The 12,029-nt window shown below is 47.1% G+C and overlaps 1 protein-coding gene across 7 annotated transcripts in view; it reads left to right on the plus strand.

Annotated features, from left to right (window-relative positions):
• rgl2 (ral guanine nucleotide dissociation stimulator-like 2) overlaps positions 1 to 12,029 on the plus strand; it is a 22,650-nt gene continuing 10,621 nt past the window's right edge. Inside the window, exons 1-8 of one of the 7 annotated variants that reach the window (XM_061777314.1) lie at positions 1 to 610; positions 3,474 to 3,628; positions 7,811 to 8,065; positions 9,593 to 9,640; positions 10,181 to 10,255; positions 10,561 to 10,730; positions 10,798 to 10,854; positions 11,175 to 11,371. In XM_061777314.1, the coding sequence (XP_061633298.1) occupies positions 3,491 to 3,628; positions 7,811 to 8,065; positions 9,593 to 9,640; positions 10,181 to 10,255; positions 10,561 to 10,730; positions 10,798 to 10,854; positions 11,175 to 11,371 (940 nt within the window). In that variant the 5' untranslated portion in view covers positions 1 to 610; positions 3,474 to 3,490. Of the gene's footprint in view, positions 611 to 3,473; positions 3,629 to 7,810; positions 8,066 to 8,329; positions 8,835 to 9,592; positions 9,641 to 10,180; positions 10,256 to 10,560; positions 10,731 to 10,797; positions 10,855 to 11,174; positions 11,372 to 12,029 lie in introns of those variants that run through there. The other 6 variants (XM_061777309.1, XM_061777310.1, XM_061777311.1 and 3 more) reach the window with 6 other exon arrangements.

Raw genomic sequence — 12,029 nt, forward strand, 5'->3', positions numbered from 1 at the left:
AATTTAAATTGTATTAGCATAATAAGAATAAAGGGAACCCCGTCGGCAATATGGCAGTGGCGGGGGGGGGGCAGTACCCCCGTAAAACACGGTGATTGCCCCCCACAGGTTTGGTTCAAGTCAGCCTAAAAAATGAAAAGTACGCCGCCCGAGATGAAAATGTTCACTCAGCAGACCCCGCAAATGTTTTATTTGTATGGTTGTAATGCACAAAGCAAGTTGTTTCCATACTGGTCTTGTCTGGCGACATTTTCAGTCAGCAAGTTTGCTTTTGTTTCTTAAGCTGAAAGAGGAGCACGTGACGAATGCAGGAAGTCAGCGTCAACGATCAGCGAGCGAGAAAACGGATGGATGCGTTAGCGTCCCCCAGCGGTCGGTTGCTTGTTGTCAGCGGCAGTGACGTCACATTAAGAGAGAGAGAGCGGAAAAGAGCGAATCGCCTATCAGCTGCTCGCAGGAGCGCAGCGGCCACGCAGATGAAAGGAGAAAGGAGGGAAAGGAAGACGACTCCGCCCCCTCCCCCGCGCACCGGCACCGGCACCGACACCGTCAGCCTCCGCTTACCGATGGGCGCTCGTCGCGCAGCCTCCTGAGAGAGCTGCCACATGTCGTAAGTTGAGCTCAGCTGCTTCCTCCTTCTCTTTTGCTCTTTTTTGTCTTGTCTTTTCTTTTCTTTTGATAGCCTCTTCCTCTTTTCCGTCACGTTTGTTGTTGTCACGTCATCGTCTGTCCTGCTGTCTGTGTGGGTCACGTGAGTGTGCGTTCCAATGACTTCAGTCGCAATAAGATACGCTGAAAGAAGATGATCTTTTTTTTTTTTTTTGCAAGACGAAACAACTTGACAGCAAACTTCCGTTTGGCGACGAGTGAGCAATGTTTAGATGTTTAATGCCACTCCCAGCTGAAGTTTAGTGTCAAAACTCAACGTTGTGCAGTTGAAAGCGCCAAACAGTTTGTGCTCCCGAGTAGCACTCGTGGTACGCGGGCGCCCTCTAGCGGTTTGCAACAGAATCACTGAATTCAATACAAGTCCAATTTACATTTCAAACATGAAATGCAATCCGACGTTAACATGAAGCTTCAAGTGTGAAGCACGTGCAGTACAGTGCATTTTGCACTTTTCATGTAGAGCGTTGCACTTTTCCATGATGTACATGAACAGCTCTTGTTTCATTCAAGCTTTAAGTGTAAAATGTAGAGTACCGGATTCAATTGGAAGGAGCGCAAAACGGCGGAAAATTTTGCGTCAGCATTTTGTAACTCTGTTGGCTTGTGTCCACACATTTGTCATCTTCATCTCTAGTTTCTTAATAAAGTAGAGCTGGGGGAAAATATCGATGAATCCATATGTCGTTTCAATATCCATTCGGCAAATCCGCTGAATCGATTGACCTCCTGGCCAGCGGGGGGCGCTTTGCGTGTGAGTCGCGATGCGTGCATGAAGGCCACATTCGCCCAAACGATAACAAAATGGAAGTAGGGAAATGGAAAAGTAGTCTTTAGTAAGCTGAGGCAGGCAATTGTTATTATTTTTTTTTCTCCACAATTCATAGCAGCCCAAGTCCCCAAGTGTCATTTGCATCTTCACAAAACGGGTTGCAAATTTGGCACTCCTAACGGGAAAGACATTTTATATCACTATCGGACATTTTGTCAATAATTCAAAAACTCCAATCAATTCCAAATGAGAATTTTTGTAATGAAATGATATGAAATTGTATGAAAATGCGGCCTACGCGAGCGAACACGCTTGGCCTCGAGTTTAACGCACGTACGTACACAACACATGATATGTCGACCTTGTTGTTTTATTCGGGCTCTCCTCTCGTCTACGGCTGAATCGATCGATTGGATATCCGTCGATCAATTTCTCTCTTTATGCAGCTCGCCAGAGGTGGAATGTCCAAATGTATGTGAGGAGCGAGCGAGTAATGAGGGAAAAAAAAAAAAAAAAGCAAGAGCGGTTTCATTAGCATGCCGCTCGCTCACGTCTCACGCCCACGAGCATTAGCCTTCTTCCGTTGGGCCCCCCCGGACCTCCTCCGCCACCCCTGCCCCTCCTGGGACAATGTTTACTCGATGTCTATCTTCATGTTGCAGCCAGTGAGGGGGGAGGGGAGGGCTTGCTATGCAAATTCTGCACTCGTGTTGTCTCTGTGTGTGTGTGTGTGTGTGTGTGTCCGTGCTTGGACTTAATATCGATCTTTGATTTAAGATGAGCATAAAAATGGATAACCGTCACTGCAAGTTGTTGTCCTCTTTTGTGCTGACGGACTGAAATGAAATCAACTCGTATCAACAAATGCAGATAAACAATCTTTGCATTGTTCGCAGAATGCTTCGATCAATAATCCCGCACTGCTGGACGCTTTATATTTCTTAATAGCACGTGTACGCGTTTATGTCCAAAAGTCATATTTTAATTCGAGTGGCTCGTCTGCTGTAGTACAAGAGCAGCTCCGACCATACCGGACACAATTTGTCCTTATAATACAAAGTCGGCGCAGTCCACTCTTGTTGTCGTCGCCACGGTAACGGGTGTATCCGGTCACATTTGAGTTGACGAGCTAAAGCCCGATGATCGTACAAAACGGGATGCGGCGGTATCGGAATACAAGATTTTATTGCAGTAGTCTGACATCGTGAAAGAGCAAATTTGTCTTGTAGTCTGTCCCACACCGCCGACATGTTTTTTTTTTTTTTTTAAACTAACTTTATTGGCCGTCAGATATTTACAGTGCTACGTCAAAAGACACGCGACAAGGCTAAAAATAAATTAGCTTTTCGCTTCAAATATCCTGTGCACGAGGCGACACGGAGTTAATGTCTTTTGCGGAGCCCATCAATGACGTCATTGATCGGCTCGCCGAATTATGACATTAAAAATATCGGCCGATACCCATCAGCCCGATCAAATCGTTGTAAAGTCTAGCTTCGATAGCTCTCAGCTGTGAAGCTTCTTTTTTTATGATATAATACATAGATTTTGTATTTGTACTTTATTTTGTTGTTTGCAAGCATACATTAAGAATCTTTTGTAAGATTTCAAGTGAAATCAATCCCATCAATAATTGTATTTTTTTTGAACATTATTTTTATTATTTTCATTTGTTTTTTTAATCTGACTTTTTGGGGGGGTGAAATGGGATGGAAAATCGATGACTACCGGTAATAGCTAAAGATAAAAAAGGTTTGATTCCGACTCCAGTTGAAATCAGGCGAATCAATCTTTTTAGTTTTATTCAAAAATATCTTTTCATTCATTCACTTTTATTCCTTCCATTCAGATGGAACCAATCCCACCTCAGAGCTCTTTTTTTTTTTTCCCCCCCCAAATTCAAAATATATATTTTCTTCCCTTTTTTTAATAACTAAAAAGATGTGGAACATCCTACATTGTGCAAGTCGGCTTTTAATATCCTGCGATCAAATCTAAGGCGTGTGTGCGTGTTTGTGCGTGCGTGCGTGTTCAGCCTCGGCCGCCACCGCCATGCTGCCCCGTCACATGCGAGCCGGCGGCGCCTACGACCTGCCGGGGTCCGAGTCCAGCGCCGCTCCCCTCGTCGGCTTCCGGCCTCTCGGCCGCCGCCCGTCGGGCGACGCCGGCGACCCGCACGCTGCTCTGCAGGTGAGTTTTGATTGGAGACGTTTGAGCGTGGTTAGCTTCGTTCCCAAAGAACACGGAACAATTTCCACTTTCCGACGGGAGGAAGCGAGAAGCTCGGCTGCGCGTGTGAATTTCCCACGACCTTTCAACTCTGCTCATGTTTACCCACCTGATGATGATGATGATGATGATGATGATGTGAAGTAGTGTGAACTGGACATCATGACTAAAAATCAACGGCGTATTTTATTTCCTGTAGTTTGAAGCTGGAAGTCTCCAGCAAGGATTTTGTCATTCTTGTATTGTTTGTTTGTTTTTTTTCAGCCTGGATTTTTTTTTTCAAGTATTGTTTAGCATTTGCGTGTTTTCGCCACACTTGAAAAGGGGAAGGATTTTACTCAATATTTTGATTTCGTCGAGAGTTTCACAGTCCAGCGCCCCCACTGTCGTTCCCTCCCTAAATTACAATTTGAACCTCCAAAACCCAAATTAAATACATTTTTAACTGTCTTTGGCAGGTATTTTACATTCATACTTTACCATTGACTTCACCCTAACAAAATATATATAAATATGGTTTCTCAAATAATAGTCCTCCCTCGAATAGTCGCCGCACCCCAATTACGATTAAGTATACCTTGTACTTTTCCCAACCCTGATTTCGATTGTTTGCCTGTCTCCACAAAATGTAATAAAAAAACGTTAAGAAATAAATGTTGAATCAGAGTTGTACTGTGCGAACTGATGCCCAGCGTGATCTTTTTACCCGAGTGGACAGACCCGCGCGCGCCTTTGGCTGGTGCCCTGAGGAACTCCTCGGGCCCGAAACGGCCCTCCAAACAGCTCCCTTTCCTCTCCACGCTCCGTAGGCGCGACGCTAAATAATGAATGCGACACCTGCGGCCCGGCTCCGTTCACGGCGGGATCCGCTTCCACTCAAAAATGGAATCCGATACGACCTCTTGCTGATCTTCAATGGCGACGTTCAGATGAAATAAAGTCAGATCTCGTGCGACCGGACTGGTGTGCGCGACTTGGCCACCGGGGGGCGGTATAATGCTGGAGTACAACCCCAATTCCAATGAAGTTGGGACATTGTGTTAAACATAAATAAAAACAGAATACAATGATTTGCAAATCATGTTCAACCTATATTTAATTGAATACACTACAAAGACAAGATATTTAATGTTCAAACTGATCAACTTGATTGTTATTGGCAAATAATCACCACTGTGTTACATCACCTTTTCTTTGAACAACATTCAATAAACGTTTGGAAACTGAGGACACTCATTGTTGAAGCTTTGTAGGTGGAATTCTTTCCCGTTCTTGCTCGATGTACAGCTTCAGCTGTTCAACGGTCCGGGGTCGTAGTTTACGCTTCACAATGCGCCACACATTTTCAATGGGAGACGGGTCTGGACTGCAGGCAGGCCAGTCTAGTACCCGTACTCTTTTACTACCAAGCCACGCTGTTGTAACACGTGCAGAATGTGGTTTGGCATTGTCTTGCTGAAATAAGGAAGGAAGTCCATGAAAAACGTTGCTTGGATGGCAGCATATGTTTCTCCAAAACCTGTATGTACCTTTCAGCATGAAGGGTGCCTTCACAGATGTGTAAGCTACCCATGCCATTGGCACTAACACAGCCCCATACCATCACAGATGCTGGCTTTTGAACTTTGCGTCCGTAACAGTCCGGGCAGTTCTTTTCCTCTTTGGCCCGGAGGACACGACGTCCACAATTTCCAAAAACAATTTGAAATGTGGACTCGTCGGACCACAGAACACTTTTCCACTTTGCGTCGGTCCATCTTAGATGAGCTCGGGCCCAGAGAAGCCGGCGGCGTTTCTGGGTGTTGTTGATAAATGGCTTTTGCTTTGCACAGTAGAGTTTCAAGTTGCACTTCCGGATGTAGCGCCGAACTGTATTTACTGACGTTTGTTTTCTGAAGTGTTCCTGAGCCCGTGCGGTGATATCCTTTACACACTGATGTCGGTTTTTGATGTAGTGCCGCCTGAGGGATCGAAGGTCACGAGCATTCAATGTTGGTTTTCGGCCTCGCCGCTTCCATGCAGTGATTTCTCCAGATTCTCTGAACCTTTTGATGACCGTAAATGATGAAATCCCTCAATTCCTTGCAACTGTACGTTGAGGAACATTGTCCTTAAACTGTTGGACTATTTTCTCACGCACTTGTTCACAAAGAGGTGAACCTCGCCCCATCTTTGAGCAATTCAGGGAAGTTCCTTTCCTAAGTGTGTGCATTAATTTGGCATGCCTGCTTTACAGTGTTTTGTTGGCTCGTTCTTATTGTGGCGACTTTTGGAAGAGTGAATTTCCTTTGTGGACAAATGCAGTGCAGGATGTACGTACTGTGTCTCGCTTTGGTGACGGGAGGAGAACGGAAGACGAATGGGGGAAAAAAATAATTCAGGCTACAGCACTGCTCAGCTTCCTGTGTTTGTGTCCGCATATTTTGGACTTCCTGTCTTGTATCCTGCTTGCGGCGGTGGGGAACTTTGAGTTGTGCAGCACAACAACAAACAGACACCACGTTTGCGTGTGCCGTTGTTGCGCCGACGCACTTCTTCTCGAAGTGAACGAATCGTCTATCGTTGAAGACTCAAAAGACTTATGTGAAAACAAAAAAGAAAGGAACTCTTTTGCCACAAAGATACATTTCAGATAGTTTTGATGGAAAAGGTAAATTACGCAATAGGAGGAAAATCCGATAGAGCGGAATCTCAATTTCATGGACTAATGTCGCTCTTTCCAGTCAATGGCAGCAATAGATGGATGGTGGAAGAACGCCACATTCAACATGGCCGCCACGTAGGCACGTCTAGTTTTCATACTGTATATCTGCGACAACGGCGTCACAACCCGGAAATTTGTGTGCAGTCTCTGCCTGTTGATTGCGCCGCAGCGCCAGTAAACAGCAGTGGCCAATTGTGGAACTGTCAGACAACCCCGCCACTTCCCCCCCCCCCCTTTTGTGAAATTTAACCAGACTTTTGAGTGCTTGAATTTCACAACCAAAATACGCTTCTTGCACGTGGCGTCGACATTTGAGGAATCGTCAGGCAAGCAAAGAAATGAGCCAATATCGTGTTTTTATCATTTATTTATATTTCCAATATCGCTTCCAGAAAGTCCACAGTTGTTACGTTGTAATTATGCAAAAGCAAGGATGTCATCAATGGCGCCCGACTAGGAATCCAAAAGTATTTTTCATTTGACGGATGAGTCAAGTACAGTGTTTTATATACCGGGTGATTGAAAAGTAACTCCCTATTTTTCAATACTTGTAATTTATTTTGGAACTATAATTCTTACAAGAAATGAACATGAGAAGAAAGTGTTGTCCCTGTAGTCCACTGTGTAAAAAAATCTCTTTATATATTAGCCGTGTTTTCAATTAATCGTTTCAGGCCAAGAATCAACTTTAAAGTGTAAAAATGACCACATTGTGATTAGGGAGTGAGTAAGTGATTCCCAACACACCGTTTTTTTTTTTTTTTTTTTTTTTAGTTCGGCTCAGTTGGCTATATTAGCCGTTACTCGATTAAATGTTTCCGTCCAAGAATCTACTATTGAGTCCGCTGTATAAAAATCCGTATATGGGGATCGGCGAGTATAAGAAATGATGAATGATTCGACTTGGACTGCATTTGGAATCATTCGCTCATCCCATAATATGATCTCATGTTTGCTCGCAGTCACAGCCCATGTGTGCTAAATAGTGTCGTCGGTCAAACTGGTTTATCTCCATGGCAAAGTCCACACACGCGCACACACATTAACAGAGAGCAGGAAAGCGAAGAGAGGGGGTATTGTTCTGGAAATAACCCCTGGGCTTTGTGTGTGTCTGTGTGTGTGTGTGTGTGTGTGTGTAGGGTCCACTGCTTGCATGTGTGTTTAGGAGTGTGAACGCTCTGTAAATACACTTCCTACGCAACTTAGTCATGTGTTTGATTGTAAAAAGTGAGTGTGCGCGTGTATGGGCAAATGCAAAGAGCGCCGTGGCCTCCAGGGGGTGCCAGAAAATTGGGGACATTTTCAACGTCAATATAATGACGCATTTGTATTCCAAACGTGTGAATGTGTTCACATGTATTATTATTATTATTGTAAAGAGTGATTCAGTCACATGCGAGGAACTTCTTTTGTGGTGTAAATGCGTGTGTGTGCGCAAGTGTGTGTGTGTAAGGCTGTGGCGCAGGCTGATAAAGGCAGGTGGGGGCGGGGCCTCAGCCTTTGCCTCAGGTGTGCGCAACACACAAGCGAAGCATCCCGGGACGTGTAGACGTCACGTGGGAGAGTCGAGGCCCTTGGCACGCGCGCGACAAGATGGCGAGCGTCGAAACTCGAGCGGCTCTCGCGCCGCCGCCGTCCTGGGAATAATCCGGAAGCGACGCTGTTGCTTCCTGTCGGGACTTGCCACGCAAAAGGTCGGCCAGCGTCTTCTCGACATGCAGACGTGTGTGCGCGCGTCTGCTTGTTGAAGTGTGTTTGTGCGTCTTACTATGAGTATGTGTGAATGCGTGTGCATGCATGTGTGTGTAGGCTTATTTCATGGAAGCGTCAGTCAAAAAAAATGAACAAAAAAATAAAATGTCCGCGTGGAAGCGGTGAGTGGCAAAACTGTTTCTGATGTTGTCAGACATGCAAACGGAAGTCGTCGCGCGTCGGCCCGCTTGACCTTTGCTCCAGTCCGGGGAATCCTTGAATGGGAACGACGAGACTAGAGCTACGTTCTCACTGCAGGGCACGATGCCCCATTCGTTTTTGTTTTTTTTTGTTTAATCTGATCTTTTGACGCAGTGGTTGCCGTTACAAAAACGGCTTGTAATGTTGGAGGGAACGCGTCGGCAAAGACTTGCGACACCCCCTGAACCGGGGGCGAGGAGGATGGACCAGGATGGATCAAATAGTTCGGCGCTGTACGATGTTCACGAAGACGGCATAAGAGCAGAAAAGTCGAGGCGAGAGCGGGCGCTCCGTGCGCCTCGTTAAGCGTGCGGCCCGAATGAAATTATCCTCGTCACTGAGGAGGGAGCGCACGGCGAGCGCTTTGTTTGTTTGTTTGTTTGTTTGTTTGGAGAGTGTCGCTAAGGCGCTGCTCGCTGTTGACTCACCGGTGGGAAGCGCATGCAGGCAGTCAGCTTTGGTGGCGAAGGCGCGCCCGGCCTTGCAAATACGTCCAAATACAGACTGGAGGTAAAAGTGCCTTATGCTGGCAGCACTTTGGCAAATAGTGAACAATTCATCGGGGGGAAAAAAAAAAAAGACGCTTCAAGTAGTTTAATGCCGCTCCCAGAAAATGAATAACAGAAAAGAGAGAATCAAATAACGCTAAATTACGTCGCGTAGCGCTGCAGTACAGAAGTCCGTTTAGCTTAATGCTAACATATAAGGCAAGCGGCATTTACATGCTACTGGTTAGCGTTGATAGTCGTGATTTTACAACCCTTTACGCACCAGATATTTGAACACAAACTGTGGCGCAACACATGCAGACAGCTCAAATAACAATACTCAGGCATATATTTTTATCCTGATATTATATTCCAGCAACTTATTGACTAACTTACAGTTAGCAGAGGAAGATTCTTTTTCGTTTGTGTCTGCATGAGTGTATTATACAGTACTGCCTCCTGGTGGCCAAAGCGGGCACTCCAGCAGGAGTGCCTGGCATGTTGTGGCACAGTGTGGCGTTCCACCGAAGGTGCAAACTTTGAATTTGGATTTGCCCGTGTCCCGCCGAAAGCCCAAACAAAGGGCCACTCGGAAATCTGCGACGTGAACGAGGAACCACAATTTAGCGTACAGCGGAAAGTATGGATTGGGCGTAGTCCTCGGTCTGGGCCCGACGCCGGCGATACGTCCTCTGGAGTGACGGTAGCTCCGGTAGCTACGTACTTGTGGACGCGTTATCTACGTCTTTGTGACGCAGCGACTGTGTTTGTGCGGCTCAGGTGGCGTCGTCGCCCATGAAGACGACGTGGTACTGCCCCCTGGAGCAGGTGAGGCCCGCTCACCCGCCCGACAAGGAGGAAAACACTTGGAGGCTTCTTTACACTCAAATGTGCACATTTTCACTTTTGGTTATTTACGTTGGTTGAGGATCAAACAATACAACAACCGTAGAACATACGTACAGTAAAACACTTTTGTAAATGCAAAAATGACATGGCATTAAAAAAGAGGCGAAGGAGAAAGCTTAGCTTATAATGTCCTGCCCCCTTTTTGAAAAATTGGTCAAATTAAGGTCACCTGTCAAGGTCAGAGGGCAATCCACTATATGCGGAAGGTCACGTGACCGAACCCGCAAAACAGGTTAGCAAACGTCCTGCTTACGAGCTTGACTACGGCTGGATGACGTGATGGTTTGAAACCAAACCTACTCAAATTTTGCTTTCTTTCTGGCTGGTGTCTTCAGATCAAAGTTCAATACATATCATTGAGTTATTCAAGTAGAATATGATGCGTGGAAGTTTTGTGGAAGACCGGATTTAGGTCCCTCTGGAAATTGTGTGTTTGTGTGTGTGTGTGTGTGTGTGCAGTCGACAGTGGTGGAGGAGGAAGAAGACGGAATGATCTACACGGCGGTCCTCAAACAAGCCGCCGGCTCTCCCACCGTAAGATCGGCCATCTTTATCAGTCAGGCCGCCAGGGACGCCATTCACGCAAACACTTTTATATGAGTGCATTTCAGTTGTGTGTGTGTGTGAGAGCATTTCACTAGTGTGCGTCTGTGTCAGAGAGTATTTCGGTCGTGTGTCTGATTGTTTGACTTTTGCCTGTAAGAGTGTTTCAGCAGTGTGCGCGAGAAAATTTTCAGTCGTGTCGTGTGTGAGAGAGAATTTCAGTATTTGAAATCTAATGCAAGAGCATTCCAGTAAGACCGTGAGCTCTAACATGCGTGCGCTTTGGCGTCCGGCAGTCGGCCGGCGCGTCCCGCTGCCGGCTGGCGAAGGCGGGCACGGAGGACAAGTTGGCGCTGCACCTGCTGCGCGCCTTCGCGCTGGGCGACACGTCCTTCGTCAACATCTTCCTCGCCACGTATCGCTCCTTCAGCTCCACGCAGAGAGTGCTGGACGTCCTCGCCGACAGGTAGCGTGCGCGGCGCCCCGTCGCCGCGGAGATGCGGCCTCACGCGCGCCATGTTTGTTTTGTGCAGGTTGGAGCGGCCGCCCGGTGACGGCGACCAGAGCCGGCGCGGGAAATCGTTCAACAGGTCACGTCAGCTCTCATATGAACATCAGCTCTCACGTGAACGTCAACTCTCATGTAAACGTCAGCGCTCACGCCACGTCAGCTTTCAAGACACATTAGCGCTCATATAAACGTTACCTCTCATGAACATCGGCTCTCATTCACGTTAGCTCTCAGTGGAGGTCAGTTCTCATGTAAACTTTAGCTGTCAAGTAAACGTAAGCTCTCTTATAATGTCAGCTCTCATTTAGCGGGCGTTCACTGCATCTCTCTTGTGGCTAAGAATCCATCTGTGGCAGCGTTTTTGCGGAAATGTTGTGACCTGCGCTGTCCCCCTCGCAGAGCGGCGTGCTCGGTATTTAGCGCCTGGCTGTCCGAGTACCCCGAAGACTTCCGGCGCCTGAAGGATCCTTCGCGGCTCCTGCGACTGGCGCCGCTTCTCCCTCGAGACTCGCCGTCCGCCGCCGACCTTCGCGCTCGAGTCCTCCGCGTGGCCGAGGAGCTCAGCGAGAAAGCCCTGCTGCCCGACGCGTACCGAGGTTGCCGCACGACGAAAAAAACGCGGCGGCGCCTCGACTCGCCCGCTGAATTTGTCCTGTGCTCAAGATTCCCGGAGCACGGAAGCAATTCAGCTTGCATCTCCAGGCGCCGCTGTTTTATGTACTTTGCCGGGCTGCTTTCGACGTCACATGTTCGTGGTTCCAGTGGTCCAAACACGCAAACGGTCCTGTCATCCGGGCGCGTCCAAATCACGGCTCGTGTCGTTTTTTGGCAGCCTGCGGCTTGAACTAAAAAAGAGACCAATGAAATTATAGACGAAAACATAATGAGCAAATTAGTTTTTTAACCTCAACAATTTTTGAATAATGTACAGACTTCAATTGTAAGCACGCCCAAAAGGAATAGTTTTTGAAAACACTTGACTTCTGTTGGCAACGGTTTCCATTTGTGTGCGGCATGACGGCGGCTAAAAGCCGCTTCGACGCGTTCGCTCCATTATCTGATCCGAGTCCGCACATCTCAGAATTCTGCCGGCTTTGTCTTCTACTAGCATTTGTTTCATGCATTCAAGACATAAACCATTGAGTGCCGTGTAGACCGGTAGCAGAACTGCAAAGTCTATTCTCTAGCTGACTTGGAGGCAGCGTAGAGACTTGAGAACTGGACAATTGCGTGCTTGTTTTCCTCATCTCTGGC

The sequence above is a fragment of the Phyllopteryx taeniolatus genome, chromosome 6 (genome assembly GCF_024500385.1).
Source record: "Phyllopteryx taeniolatus isolate TA_2022b chromosome 6, UOR_Ptae_1.2, whole genome shotgun sequence".
In the NCBI taxonomy this organism is placed as follows: domain Eukaryota; kingdom Metazoa; phylum Chordata; class Actinopteri; order Syngnathiformes; family Syngnathidae; genus Phyllopteryx; species Phyllopteryx taeniolatus.